Source organism: Pempheris klunzingeri, chromosome 13 (genome assembly GCF_042242105.1).
Source record: "Pempheris klunzingeri isolate RE-2024b chromosome 13, fPemKlu1.hap1, whole genome shotgun sequence".
Taxonomy (NCBI): Eukaryota; Metazoa; Chordata; class Actinopteri; order Acropomatiformes; family Pempheridae; genus Pempheris; species Pempheris klunzingeri.
In genome coordinates this window covers 18,573,620-18,589,432 of record NC_092024.1, presented here as the reverse complement: position 1 = coordinate 18,589,432, position 15,813 = coordinate 18,573,620, and the positions used below count along the sequence as shown (strand labels likewise).

At 40.6% G+C, this 15,813-nt stretch overlaps 1 protein-coding gene across 2 annotated transcripts in view; it reads right to left on the bottom strand.

Moving 5' to 3' along the window:
* mta1 (metastasis associated 1) overlaps window positions 1-13,447 on the bottom strand; it is a 46,191-nt gene extending 32,744 nt beyond the window's left edge. For both annotated transcript variants that reach the window (XM_070842130.1, XM_070842131.1), the window contains exons 1-2: window positions 12,934-13,447; window positions 9,872-9,990 (exon numbers count right to left, since the gene is read on the bottom strand). In XM_070842130.1, the coding sequence (XP_070698231.1) occupies window positions 9,872-9,899 (28 nt within the window). In that variant the 5' untranslated portion in view covers window positions 9,900-9,990; window positions 12,934-13,447. The remainder of the gene's footprint in view (window positions 1-9,871; window positions 9,991-12,933) is intronic.
* Window positions 13,448-15,813: the final 2,366 nt, after the last annotated feature.

Genomic DNA, 15,813 nt, shown 5'->3' with positions numbered 1-15,813 from the left:
TGCATGCACAGTGCATCTCCATTTGTGTGGGTGTATATAAAGAGATAAGAGATTGCACAAGCTTTACCACGCATGTGTGACTTTACTATGCATTCAAGTGCGCGTGTGCGTGCGCGCATGTGTGCATGTGTGCGTGTGTGTGTGTGTGTGTGTGTGTGTGTGAGTGAGTGCGTGCGCGCGCGCTTGTGGTTCCTGGCACTGCTCCAGGCCCATTGGAGGCTTAGCTCTCACCAGGATGTCCCCACAGGCCCCAGTCTTGGTAGGGTGCCTGGTCTTAGCCCTGCATGTGTCTTGGCTGAGTCCTGTCAGATTATACCCCACACTTGGAAGGCTGCCTGGAGATGGAGCTATCCTCCCTTCACCCTGAACATCCCCCACACTCCCCCAGGCCCCGCATCTTCTTGACCGCCTAGGCCAGAGATCGCCCGAAATTCCACCAGCATAACAGCACTACACACTGACTCCTGCTTTTATTTCCTGCATCCCATCTCCAACGCTAACTGGTTTAGGCATGTACTCTTCACGCTAGCACCCCCAGGATGTGCACTGACATCCAAATCTATCCTGCATTATTGCAACTGCCAGAATTAAAAGGAAAAATCCACCTACAAACACTTGAACACTGTTAAACCAACTATTAGAGCTCAAACGATTAATCGATTAGTTGTCAACTATTGAATTAATTGCAAACTATTTTCAATAGCGATTAATCGGTTTGAAAAAGAAATTCTCTGGTTCGAGCTTCTCAAATGTGAATATTTTCTGGTTTGTTGGGTTGTGGACAAAAGACATTAACTATTTTCTGACGTTATACAAAGAACAAATCGACTAATTGAGACAATATTCGATATATTAATCAACAATGAAAACAACCATAAGTTGCAGCCCTAATATGTAACATACCTTGTATTTTGGAACACTTTGCTGTTTGTTTTTTGTCTATTTGGCATAGATAGATCCTGGATACAGACATTGTAACATGCTTGAATGAGATAAATCCTTCTAAAACAAATAAACTAATTAATTCATGAACTGACAGAAAATCAATTGACGTGATACCCCAAACATTCTGTTTCCAGCTATGTGCAGGTTTTCTTGTTTTATAATATTGTATAGTGAATACTTTAAGTTCTGAGATAAGTGTCTTATCAATTGATCTCAAGGACTGCAAGTAACAATCTATTATTTTCTTGGTTCTTTGAAAAACATTTTGACAGTAAAATGTCAGAAAAGAATTAAAAAAAATGTTCAATTTCTGAGAACACAAGGTGATGTCTTCAGAGGTCTTGTTTTGCCCGACCAACCACCCAAAAGCCCCGAAAAACACATTTCACATGACATGAAATTGATTAAATGTTTTTTTTTTTTTTTTAAGTACGACAACAAAACAGATTTTGATTGTTTCAGTTTTCAGTCTCAAGACTATGGCTCCTTGTTTTTTTTTTACCTTTCATATACAAATGTATGGAAAGATATACTTTCAACTCACAACATTGTGAAAAAATGTTCTTTTCTAATTTGTGGTAATGGAAAATTTACCAAGAATGAAACATAAAGGCAAATTCATGTAGTTGGACATAGAACAATCTTTCTTTTGAGCTTTACAGAAGGAACCACGAATGTAAGTCATCTCTGATTAAAGTAGCTAAAAGCTGACAGTAAATTTGTACAGTAAATGATGAATTCAATTAAATATTTCCTGCCATTCTGTATGTATGTAACACCACTAAGTGATCATCTGTATAAAAAGATGTAAGGACTTAACACTTCCTCTTGTGGGTTATCCAAACCAGCAGCAGTAGTTCAGAAAGCATGTTGAGTGTAATTTCTGTAACAGCTTCTTCTGGCAGCCACTGACACATATTCACTACTCAATATCGCTACGAGACGGGGAGAGATTGTCACATCGTGTCTGTCTGCTCTTCGCCACGAAACAGCTTGTTACTAGACTCCACTGCCACTGTGACATCTTCGTCCTGCTCCTGAATATCAACTAGGCCAACTTGAAATTGAGCAGCACTGAGACAGAGAATGAAGACATCTGACTTGCACGTTTTTTTTTTTTTGTTTTTTTTTTTAAACACAGGGGTGGAGGGGGTTAGTGCTGGAGGTCAGAGGTTAGAGCTCCGATCACCAGACTGGGCTGTGAAACTGTGGACTGAGGAAGTGAGGGACACTCTCTCCCATTAGTGAAGAGCCACGGGCCTTCTGGAGCAACAAACTTGTTTGGAGTTGAAGCAATTTGTTGATTAATTGACACAATCACAAGAAAATTAATTGGCTCGTATGTTGATGATCAGTTACTGAAAATGTCAAGCACATGACACTTACAGCATGTCGAATGGTAAAACGAGTATCTTTGGGTTATGGAGTTTGGTCCTGCAAAAACTAGCAATTTGTAAACGTCACGTTGGGACTCTCTATTCAAACTTATTTTTCACTATTTCTTCCTTTTTATAGATCAAACGTTGTATTGAAAAGTCCAAAAGATGATTGGTAGAGAGAAATCAATGTGCCCTGAACTGTACTGGTCTCCTTTTTGTAAATTTGGGTTGCAGCAGCTATGGATCATTTCCATTATCAGTTAATCTGTTATTTTTAGATTCATTGTTTAATCTGTTAGATGTCTGAAACCCTTAACATTTTTTACCAGAGTTTAAGGTGATCGGAGTAATTTTTTTAGTTTATAAAATGCCTCTGACCAGTAGAGCTGACACAATTAGACGTAATTGACAAAATGCTATTCTGAATATCGAATAATTGTAAATTCAATATTTGAGTTTTGGACTGTTCATCGCCCAAACCGAGATATTTGGAGACGTCACCTGAGAAACTGGACTTTTTATAGCCCAAACAAATAATCGATTAAGCGAATAAAACTAATCAACAGATTAATCGCTAATGAAATTAATAATTTAGTTGCTGTCCTTAGTAAGTTTCTACAGCTCAAGTATGCCTGCTGAAAGAGAGAACATCACACGGACAAATAAAGGTAAATAAAACAGTCAATGTTCAAAGGAACCCTGATCAAAAAGTTGTTTCACGCTCAAAAACACGGACGGGTCTCTTGACAAACCCCAAAGAGAAACACTGGTGACTAATTGCGGCCTTCAACTCTTCGCCAGCTCTAAGGGACCCATTAATAGAGAGCCAAATTGCGTCATGACCATTTCAAACTGAAGCTGAGCCACATGTCGAGTTTTCAGTTTTGGTGTGGGGTTGGGTGTGAATCGCCGCCACACAGTAAGACACTTCTCTATTTTTTTTTGGTCAGTGACGGCACATTTCTCCCAGTACATTTAGAGAGTGAAGGTGGGCTATTGGGCAGAGCTTGTCGTCTACGTTTATTTTCCTGGCTCGAAAAATTAAGTTAATTAAGTTCAAACCGTGTTCCCTCCTGCTGCCTCCAGCAAGAAAAAGCGGATATGGGAGGAAAGCGGATAAGTGACAGTCAAGAGTGGCTTGTTTGAGTGTTGGAGTTTCCACCATGTGAGGAGCTGAAGCCTGGTAGAGAGCGAGCTGGAGAGGAACTCAAAATGAGAGCAACAGAGAGAAAGAGAGAGAGAGGGCCTGTAGGCACTGAGCAGCGTCACTCAGTCTCTCCGTTTCCCATCAGCCCTCCCGCCGCCTCAATCCGCGTACCCCCCCACCCCCCCACGCACACACACACACACACTCCATCCCCCGCTCCCAGAGTCAGCCAATCAGCAGGATCCGACACCTGTGATGTCACAGTGCAGTCGAATTTTGCGTGAGCCAATGAAGGCATTTTACCGAGCCCCAAAAGAGAGAGTCTGCTGGGCGGATTCAAACCAGGCCAGAGAGGGAGACCGACAGACAGACAGACAGATGCAGTGATGAGAGAGGGGAAAACATGAGATAACTGATGGAGAGAGAGATACATGAACGGAAAGAGAGACTGGAGAATATCAGACAGCCGAAGAAGTACACAGCCGACCAGAAACGTTAAGATAGTTAAAGTTAAAATGGGATCGAAAATCTGACATGAGAGACAATGACTACGTTCACATGCACAACATATTCCAGTTTTCACCCTTATTCCAAAAAAGACAATACTCCTCCTGATTCATGAAAATGAATAATCCACATTTTACATGCAGCAGTGCGTACTCAGTTGAAAATGTCATATAGCCGTTTCTGCTTCTTTGCATCAAAATAAGTTTTCCCAGCCTATTCGCCCATGTGAACACAGCCTCTCGCTTTCATTCCTTCATCCACCTTCCGGAAAAGGTCGGCATTGTGACATTTAGGCATATGCAAAAACCTGTTGATAGTGAAGTCTTTCAAAATGTTTAAAAGTAGGCGTTTCTCCTTTCGACCCAGAAATCTGGGCTTTTCTTTTGCTGCTGCGTCTCTACCCCAGCCTTACAAACTGATGTCTGATTGGTGTGTTTCTAACTCACAGAGCTGACTGTAGACAGGCAAGAGGCTGTGTAAAAACCCCAATTGAGACACATATGCTGAAAAAAGAATTATTATTATTAACAATGCTTAACAGAGACGATAAAAACATCTTTCCTCTAAATGCAGGAAGTATTATACTATCTAGCCGAACACTTCCATGTTGCCTGAATGATTGTTTCCGTCAGACTCTGGTTGTTTAATAAGTTAAAAAGGTTGTCTTACACTAAACCATCGCATCTAACACCACCTTTGCAAGAGAAAACTGAGGATTTGCAAGATGATTAACTAAACATTTCTGTTACGTAAAATTGTTTTTTTAATTTTGTTTTAAGAGAAATGCTGTTTTATTACTTCAGGACTCTAAAAGCGATTGAACTCAAACTCTAAGGAGGTGACACCACTCTTTGTTTTAACTGTAGACAAATGTAGACATCTGTGGCAACGGGCTGTGAGTAGAACTGGCTACAAGGAGTTACAAGACAAAAAGGTGTAAATCAGCACTTTAGTGTATAATATCTCATACATCCTAAAGAAACAGCTCTACTACAGCATCAACCAAACTATCTGACAACGACTGGTGATCACACGGTAAGAGAGTAAAGACAGTTCCTGCTTTGGCTCTCCATTGAGCAGTATTCCCTGCCTTTTGGTGCCACACAGTATACAGTGTGCCTGCAGCAAAGCCTAATGGGAGAGCTTCCAGTTCTAGCAGGCATAGACAAAAAACTGGAACCATCACTAGAAGAGTCTGACCAACTCACAAAATACTAGAAATATGTTTGCTCTGAAAAGTTTCCCTACAGGTGCCAATACAGAAACGACATTACTACATGACAGCCATGAAAAGGTCGAGCCTTGAGCTATGAAGGGAGATGGAGAAGCAGGAGACGGAGAACGTGAGCATCCGCCCACACTTGTCCACGCACACATACCCCTACACCCCATCCGATGCTTACTCACACACAAACATCACAGAGAGGTGTGTCTGTCGTCGTGGGCAGGGAGGCATTATGGCTCAGACTGTCGTGGTGTGAGTGGAGGTTTCTATGGTAATAGCAGGTAAATTTAATCTTCTGAATCAATCTCACACCTCGTTTTCGCACGTTGATATGACTCTCACTCTAACTAGCATGGTCGACCTAGAGACAGCTGCACACATCTGGGAGAAGATGTCCAAGATAAGATAAGAACCCTTCTATCCATCCATCCAGGTCCTGTCGACATGCCTGGATGAAGAAGGTGAACATCTACTTTCAGACAATAGATGAATGTGTTTTACTTATTGACCTTGGAGATAATTCACATCGAACGCAAGAAATTAAAAACATAAAATATGCCATTTTCAAAAATTAAAGTTAATCTGTTTGGTGATGTTTAAGTAGAGGGATTTTAATCTTATAATCAGTTGTGGCAACTTAACTACCATCATGCATCTGTGGTGCACTTGTGTTACAGCCACCACTGCAGCTTGTTCGTATTCAAATGTGATTAATCAGCAACGTGTGTGGATTTTACACAAAGCGTCCCTCTCAAAACAACTATTTTAGGGCAGTTTCGAAAACCAGATCTTGAATTCTAAATAGTTGAGGTGCCATAAAGGCGCCACAAGGCAGATAGCTTGTAGAAAACATTGTTTATTGTGATGGATGTACGTGCAGTTTGGCCTCCAAAAAATGTGATGATGGTGACACTTTGTTGAATGAATCTAAGAGCTGCCATGCATTTCTCCAACTGACCGTCCTGAATTTGGCAGGATGGCGGCAAGCAAGTCTCAGAACTTCACTCTGAGAGTACACCCACCAGACCTGCGAGAGAGACAACTGCCAATGTGGGAAATTAACACCCGCTGCCAGCCAAACAAAGTGTGGGTGCTGTCAAAGTTAGTCAGTTTGTAAATTAGTAAACACTACAACACCTTTAAGCAGGTTCTGACTCATAACTGGCAGCACAGAGAAAATTCTCACCAGCCAAAAAAGAGAATGCAAACAACCAAAAATGACAACAAAGTTTGTCATTTTTAAAGTTAGTAAAAACACTCCACTATTTAAAGGAGAGCTTCACAAATCTTTAGTTCGGCCAGGCAGTGGAGGTGCCGACACAGAAGGGCTCCAGCCCAACAACAAAAGTTGAACCTGGCTCAATGTTTGCTACGATGTGATGTCATATTGCAGGGTGCCGAGTTAGTCAATCTAATACATGCAAGCACGCATTCATGACGGATTACTTTATACTGCATATGCCTTAGTTCTACTGTTAGACCAAACTATCTGACAACGAGATTAAGAAATCGCCCCCGTGATAACTTTCCAGTTGTAGAATCCTGTCTGAAAGTACTGCAAGAGAAGCCTTAAAATTAACAGATCTTTTACTCAAACTGGACTTTCTGGATTGTATTTCATGTCTCAACATTCCCTTGAGCAGCAAACCCCCACCAACACCGTCCCCTGCACTGTTTTAACACAGGGCTGATTTCAGTCTGAATGTCCACTAAGACGCCTGACGCTTAAGATAAATTCAGGAATCCATTTTTGCACAGAACAAGGACTGTGTATTTTGTCCCCCCATCACTTACACATGACGTGCATTAGGAACTTTTAATGGCCTGTATGAACAGCAAGCAAAACCTGTTTCAATGTCCATATGGTCACATTTAAGGCCAACTCACAAAATTGTGAACTTATCCTTTAAAGCATTCACAAAAACTATTTTCTCTTTGTTGCATGGGAGACTTTTTTTAGCAGTAAGTCTGGACTAGCTGCTATTCCTTTCCCACCATTAAGATGATAAGACTTATGATGCGGCCTATACTTTGTCACCAGCATTTTCACAGATATGGAGGAAAGCAGTAGGAAGAAGCGCTGCAGGCACAGGAAGAGTGGCGTGTGGCCTGCACGGTAAAAACAAAGACATCGGGGCCTATGGAGCCAGCTTTTGTCCACAGTTCAGTCACAAGGGAAGTCGCTGCTTTTCCAAGACGATCCAGCATTGTCTTGCAAAGTAGCGGCCATCTTTCTAAGGGTTCTGCTTTGTTCTGATGTTGAGTTGAATTGGTCTCAGGAGAAACTTCACTCAATTATGAGGCTTATTTTTGGCCTCAATTGTGCTTGTTTTTGATCTACATTATTATTTGTACTGTGGAGAAACAATTTCAATGCTATTGTATGTTTATGCAGTAATTGGACTTTTATGCTTTGTTGTTTCAGATAAGTTTAGGTTATTCCTGTAATGTTGCAATTTTGCCTAACAAGGGCAGACAATAAGTTGTATGGTTAATATGATAGAAAACAGTTTAATGGTAACAGTTAAGGGCAATTATTCAGGAAATCACACTACGATAAATATTTCCCTAGCAGAAGAAACCTGAGAATAAATGACATTTCCACAAGGTAACAACAAAAAAAATAAAAAAAACAATTCACTTAAAAACAAACATAAAACACACACAGCCACAACAAGTAAAACCTATATGTACACAGTAAATAGAAATGGGCCTAATATTCATCCTTGAGGGACACCTTCATCAACCATTTGGGGACTGGATTTGAAACGAACAGCAACAACAGCTTAAACTCTATAATAGAAAAATAATTTGAGCTAGGTTTAAACATCAAAACCATCAGAAAGCAGCTTATTTAACAAAATGTTGTGATCAACAGTATCAAAAATCTTCAAAGATCAAAGAGTGCAACACAATGTTGCTTTATATCAAGTGAGTTAACGGTGTCATCCACTGTTTTTTTTAAATCTATTTATAGCACTATGACCAGGACCAGTTGTAAGTTGATTTATGATCTTAGGGTTTTGGACAGACACGGCAGCCTGGGTATAGGCTCATAGTTTATTGGGTATTAATGTGAGTGCTACAATGTGGGGGCCAAATTAAACCATCTTAGAGCTACAAGATAGGCAGACAGGCAAGGAAAAGACAAAGACATACGATCTTGACTGCTTCGCTTCTCAACACATGAGGAGGACAGAGTGAAGAGATGTACTACGTTCACCAACATTTGGCTTACAAAGTGTTAACTTTCTGCCCTGCTCTGGACATAATCCTGTTCTCACTCAGGTAGGCCTTGTTTCATTTGACTAAATAAGGGGGCTATGACGTTCGTTACAAGCTATTTTAATGCTGGTGCCATAAGAGAGTAACAGTGTTCCTCTTTCCAAAGACAGTTGCCACTCATCACATGTAAATATATCTTGAAAATGTAATCAGTCAGAAAATCCCTGTCCCTCCTTCTCCCTTTGACATATACAGACAGATCTACACAAGTTGGCTACCCAATCATAACCGTATCAGGGAGAATTTTGCACTACAATAAAAAAAAAAAAAACATGAATGGATTTATTTGCTTGATGGAAGAGGAAACTGACCAGCTCACAACGACATACAGGAAGGATCCTCTTAATAGTTACACCTGCCATATTAAGTACAATATACCTGTAATGGTACACCTTTATATGACTGTTCAGACTCCTATTCACACTGAAATTTGAAACATTTTGTCAGTAACCTAATAAAATGTCACGTTAAGTCAAAATTCTGCAAAAATAATATTTTGTGTGTAAAGCATCTGATTGTTGTCCTGTCTTTGCTGTTGCTCTGTTCCAACCTCTTAAATCTGGTGATGTCCCCCAAAAAAACCAAAACCACAGCCTTATCAAAACTATACTATGATTGCAGTAACAGTACATGTGTTTATTTGGACACAGTACCTGCAGGATGTGAAACTGAGCAACATGAGCAGAAAATTAGTGGGAGGAGAAAACAGTAATTTTAATTAGGTATCAAATGTACTCACCTACACAAATTAAGAAAAAAAAATAACCCTGATTGCTGATGTGAAAATGCACCATTAAGCATGCAATGATATTTTCATTCCAATTTTCCCCATCTCAGCTCTTGTAGTTGAGAGGTAGCCTTTAACTTTTTCAATTCAGTTCCTTTTTCTGCACTTTTTCTGTGAAGGCATCTACTTGCAGCTTCCCTGCAGGTCAGTGAATAACTAGTAATGTTAGCCATCGTTATAAAAGAGTAGCCTGGCAATACTTGAATGGCACGCAAAACTTTCAGAATATGTTCTTAATGTTAGCCTAAATATATGGAAACACAATGCATGTTACTTTATGTGCATCGGCACATTAAAGTAGTTGTTTTGGGGATCATGGTAAGTTAGAACAAACACAAAAGAAACGAGGGAATCCAGCAGCGGTTCAGTAAGCGAACCAGTACTCTTCATCACCATCCTCCTCTTCACACAGTCACCATCATCATCATCTGTGAAGCACAAGGCTTCACAAGGCTCTTTAGCTTTAGGGAAATAATAGAAGGGAAGGAAAGACGGACCACGCTCTGTAAATACATGGAAGACCCGCGGCGAATCATGGCGAGTCCGCCACAAAAACACTCCCGGAAGGTTCTAAAATGTTCCCCCCTACACCTTACCTCCAACCCGGTACATGTTCGCTGCCATGACTGCCCCCGGTCCCTGGCTTCCTCTCCAGGTAGAGGGGTGGCTCTCTTCTGTCTCTCGCAGCCGGAGCTGTGTTAGCACTGCCGCCGCTCTGTGTTGGAAAATGGTGGATTGATCAATACGAAACAGGCTAGCGGAGAGACCTTAAAGAGACAGTGCACTGCATTTTCCAAACGGCGAAGTTTGGCGACGGTGTTCGGGGAGAAATGGGAATGGGAGAAAATGACTGATTTAATTACCAGATAAATGTCACAAACCTCACCTAATAACATTTTTACAGCATAAAGCTACGACCACAATCTGTGCTGCGGCCCCACGTCGGAGTGACGTCACTGGCTCGTCCAGCACCAACCGTTATTCGTTAGTTACTTAGTTACCGTTACCTGTGTGATTAATTAGCTGGTTTCTAGTTTAAATGATAATTGGAGAGGGAAATCCCCGTTTTTATGTAGATAGAGAGGATGTGTCTCCAAACTGAGTTGATTTAAACACAGAAACTAGTTTAAAAACAAGAGCAAACATCATGAAGTGGTGTGGTCACAAGGGTTCGAATCCTACACTTATTATATGATTCGAATGATTCGATCTATGGTTCGAACACCTCAACTATCGCGATATTTTAAGGTGATATCTAATTTGTGCACAGTTGAAGTTTGATACTGAAACACTTTGTTTTAGTCCCATTCTACCCTCATAAAATGTGAAGAAATCCCACAGTTCTTAGATATACATAAAATTCTGAGACCACATGGAAAAACCTGGAAATAATCAAAAGGTTTGGGGTTTCAGGGACACAAGATGTTATGACAAGTACAATGAAGATAATATATTTAAGTTTTTGTACCATATCCAGCAATCAAATATAGACAAATTTGGGGGCATTGACCAACTTAAGTCATTTGTACAGAAGGTCAGACTTCCTTGGATTGTATCCCCTTCACTGAAGCATGTGTTCAGGTGGCACTCAGGTGGATTTGATCTGCTTCATTTGATCAGTGCCACAAATTTGTTACCTTGTGTTTTTAACTGTCTCTGAATCTTCAAAGACTCTGATTATTACCGGGTTTACGTGAAAATATTAGAGATTTTCAATGTGGTCTCAGACTTTTGGACCCCATTGTGAATGTATATCATAAACATCCCTGGAACTTGGTGTTGTGGAAATGCAAGCATCCCTAAAACCAAAGCTGTGATCCCAAATTCCTTGGCTTAGTGGTGTCAAGTGAGGTCCATGTACCACCAAGGGAGGGCCCCATGGGGTTATTGGCAAAGAGGAAAAGGCTTAGTTACATTTAAATATAGTATGCAAGAACGGTTACTAAAGCCAAAGGTTTATCCCTAACCACTATGAAGAAACCCGAATAACAAAGATTGCATTACTGCTAATGTAGGGTATGTGGCTTAATTGTTTTACATTTTTATTTTAATGTTTACATAGTTGGTCTATCAAAATGAAATTTAATTCAAGGTATTCCTGTCTAATAAATACAGCATGATATAATGGTAGAATCTATTCAATTTCTTTTTCTCTCATCATGACAGTCTGCTCTGAGATAAGGCCAAATCAAATTTTGTTTTTCATTTTGTATATTTTCCTGTCTAATAATTTCCTTTTTTCCAAATAGAAAGAACGGTGTGTTGAGGTTTCCTGATCAGATCGATGTTCAATATAGCCCACATTCACACATATTCTAGCTCATATTTTGTCAGAGCGTAACTGTAAAGCAAATACTTGCACAACATTGTGTCCACAGTGTGCAATGAGGGCAGCACAGTGACTGATGATGTGTTATTATGGGATACACATACACCTGATTCTGGCAGCATCACAGGGAGGTGTAGGACCATCAAGCTCAGTACAACCACCTACTTAGTTCAATGTATGAACCTGCATGTCTGTGGGCAAATCGAAAGTGGGTAGGATTTTGTAGTTTTCATACCCTGGCATTGAAATTTGGCATGTTTTGTGCTACAACAAAGACTTGCAGCACTGTTTTCTTGATTAACACCAACCACAAACATGGCTTCTTGAGTATTACATGATTATTTTGCGAGTGCAGCTTTTGTTTTCCGCAAAAAGACTGTTAAGCGTCTAATAGGAGTATGACAAGAGAGGGAGTATATTGTGTTTGAATTGTATTGTATTTCTTTTGAAGATAGTTGTTTGATTAGCTCAGTTTTCATTGTGGGCACAAGCATGGAGACTTAGTGCTGGAGGAATGCTGTGGTGAAGGTTACATCTGATCTATACCATATGGAGGCCTCAATTACTGTTTTCTAACACAAGGGACTACAGTCTGCAGTCACATGACCACTGGTAGCCAATCCCGTGTACTTAGTGTACGCACTCCTGCTCAAGTGTGCAGCCTCAATGTTAGATCTGTACTGCAATGGAGGGATCCTGTATTGTGTCCTGGGGCTTTTGTGTGTGTGTGCGTGTGTGTGTGTGTGTGTGTAAGAACAACACTTGTCATTCACACTAATATATAATAGATTTGAGAATGTTTTTAAATGGCAGTGTGCATAGTGCGAGCAACACCAAAAAGTGTTTTGATGTGAACTATACAGTAATGTTACGTTATAGAAGTGAAATTGCATTATTATGCAATTAATATTTTTTTTGCATATTATATATTTATTCCCCAATACGCAGTATGCTGCTTGCTGCTATGTGTGACATTTCTGCATAAACACACACATAAACACACAGCCATTACCCGACTGAATATTGCTGCATGCTGTTTAGACTATAATACATTGCTCACTGTATTGGCCTGATTCTCACCTTCCTAAGTGACATTCCTTTGGAGAAATGAAAATGTACTGTATTGCAGTCTACCACAGCACATCCCTGCACAATATGTTAAATATCACACAGTGAGCTCTGTTTTAAGCTGTTGTAATGTTCCCCAATAAACTGGGAGGAGAACAATGTCAATACTTAATGTGGTCTTCATTAAAGGAAAATAGGTGGTCAACAATGTAGCCTTGTTTTTAGGAACTGTTACTACTTTCGTTTGGACTGTTTTCTTACTTGGCTGCTTGCTGCTGTGCAGATGTTCTTTTTGAATCCACTTGCTCCTCTGCCAGATGTTGGTGCAGTCATGAAGACATTCAGGCGAGCGTGCAGGCAGAACACTACAGTAGAGCGAGGTGCAGGTGTTCTCTCTGTTGACTCTCAGTCTGTGGAGATGGATTGGCTCGAGACTCAGAGCGTCTGCAGAAACTCTGCTTTCAGTCCCTAAGGATGACCCTTGATGGCCTCTCTTTCTTCCTCCCAGTTTCTCTTCTTCTCCCATCCTCTTTCTCTCCTCCATGTAGCAGATAAATGCACAGAAGAGACAAAGACACAGAGGAAATCAATTAGGCCTGTTTCCTGGCAGAAACCGTTCCATATCTTTGATTGTACTCCCTCATTTATTCGCTCACTAGGGGTTGTGTTTGGATCCAGAGACGCTATTGGAGGAACAGCAATAAAGGGGCTGTTGTTAGAGCTTTCCTCTACACCTAACTGTGCATAGGTGTATTTCTGTGTTAACAATAGGAAAACACTGGGATTATCCAATTATTTTTATTAAGGAACAGTACCTGTGAATATATAGTCTTATCTTGTCTTATTTTATTATTGAGCTGAAGAGGCAGCACCATCACATTGCAGTTTGAATAAAATACTCATGATGGGTGTAGTCTATCAAGTCACACAAACATTATTTTTGACTGACTGACTTGTATACAAGTCCTGGACGTGAGTTCTCTGTTGCAGACTTCATTAGTGACTCGCCTGTTGTGTTGTTTTCACAGCTCTGAAAGCTTTGGCACGAGGCAAAGCTGACTCTTTTAATTGGGACTCTCTGCTGTAGGGGATCTGTCAAAAAGATTTCACAGCAAAAATATCAAAAACTGGATTATTACATTACATACAGATTGTATTCATCCATATCGAACTAAAGGGGGAGCTATTGTCTTGCTTTTGACAAAATGGACAATTGATGGAAAGGAAGAGCTGCTTTAAGGTCATGTATAGCAGGATATATTGCTATCCGCAATCTCTGGCTCACGTAAAACATACACTTAAGCTCCAGCACCATTACGAAACCAGCAAAATTACTTGGTGCTGATGCCTATTTGAAAAACAAGATGCTCCAAGTTACCTATTCCCACCAGCAGGGGTCATCACATACACACAGAGCCAATCCTATTATCCTTAGTTGCTCCCAAACAAAGCAGTGATGTAGTGGGAAGAAAAAAGGGTCAGAGAGACAGACATCCCTAACAGCATAAATGACACCTCAATGAATAAACAGGAATTTTGGGACAATGCCACAAAGTAGCATCAGGGTGACATGAAAAGATGTAGACTGAAGACCTGAAGCATAACATAAATCAAACATTGTCATTATGCCCTCATTATTGTCTCCCTGGCAGCGCCTCCAGTGCTGGAGTGCAATGTGGATTGTGTGTTGCTTTTGGAAGTCATCTTTCAGCCTATCATCTGTTATGGCTTGGCTGGAAACACTCAGCCATACTTTGAAGGTCTCACAAAAAACCTTGGCCTGAATCCAAAGGGATTAACAATATTGCACTTGTGAGTTATTGATACTGTGACCTTCACAGAATGAAAATGGAATATCTGTGACACTGAGAATAAAAGACTGTCAGACACTGAGGCAGACAGTTGAATATGTGGCACCCAAAAAGACGCCCTGGCCCAACCTCGCTAGGGAATCCTGCTGCTGAGTGTCCACCCTTTACCGCAACACCACTTGCTAAAATGCCAGGAGACACCAGACGGGAGCAAGACATTATTTCGTGAAACAGCTGGTCCACCGCTGAGTGTGCCTGCATCTTCAGAGAGAGAGAGAGAGAGAGAGAGAGGCACTGGCAGTTGGTGAGAGGACTGAGCCATGTGGGGAAAACCGGCCACACTCAGACATGAAAAAGGAATTGCTGGAATGGCAAATGGCATCAGAAAGTCATGTATTGAATTTCTTTCCAGCAAGAATATTTGTCATTTTATTGGTCGAGACCATCAGAGCTGCGCCAGCTGATGTCAACACGCTTGAAGAGCAAAGATTCAGCAGCTCGTGATACATATTTTACCACCAAAAATACACATGTGTAAACTCACACACGCACATTTATACATCCACTTAAACATGACCTAATCGATACAGTGTGTCAGTCAGACCGCTAAAAGCAAATATTGGAGAAAGTGGTGCTATTTCATATTTTAAAATACAACTAGGTGCTACACTGCCTCTTTTAAAAAGGTGTTATTGTAACAGATTATAAATGCATCATTTAATGCTCTTCATCTGACATGCAGCAGACAGGAAAAAAATAGGTGTATAAACCATTAAAGTAAATGGCAAAACAGAGGTATGCAGTGTGACTTACACGACTTTAAAAAGGGCTCTCAAATGATGTATCTCTGGGGGTTTTGTCTAACCAAACACAAAAATTGCTGATCTCATTCTATACATGTAGATAATTGCTTGGTAATTTGCATGCAGGCTGATTAACCAGAGCATGGGCTGCTTACCATCAATCTCCTGACTTCACTGTAAGTAGACTGTTTGTGTCTAACAAGTACTAATGCTTTGCTGAAGATTCATCATTAGCTCGCTAAAAAGTCTAAACGCAACTATTTTTTAGAATATATGAGCAGCTTTGAATATTTGGAACATTAGGAATCCAGTGCCAACAACTACATTTTTATTTCTTTGTCCTGTCAGGTTGTTAAACATGAGTCATCTCTGCACAGAAGCTTTTATTGTGTAGACCCCATGATGGCACTACGACAAGTTTGGTGACATAACCTGAAAGCCTCTTCTGAAGCATCAAAAACTGCTTTATGGGGTGAGTGCAAATGCCCTTGGAGATTGACACATCCAGGTATCCCACCATGTGGGGA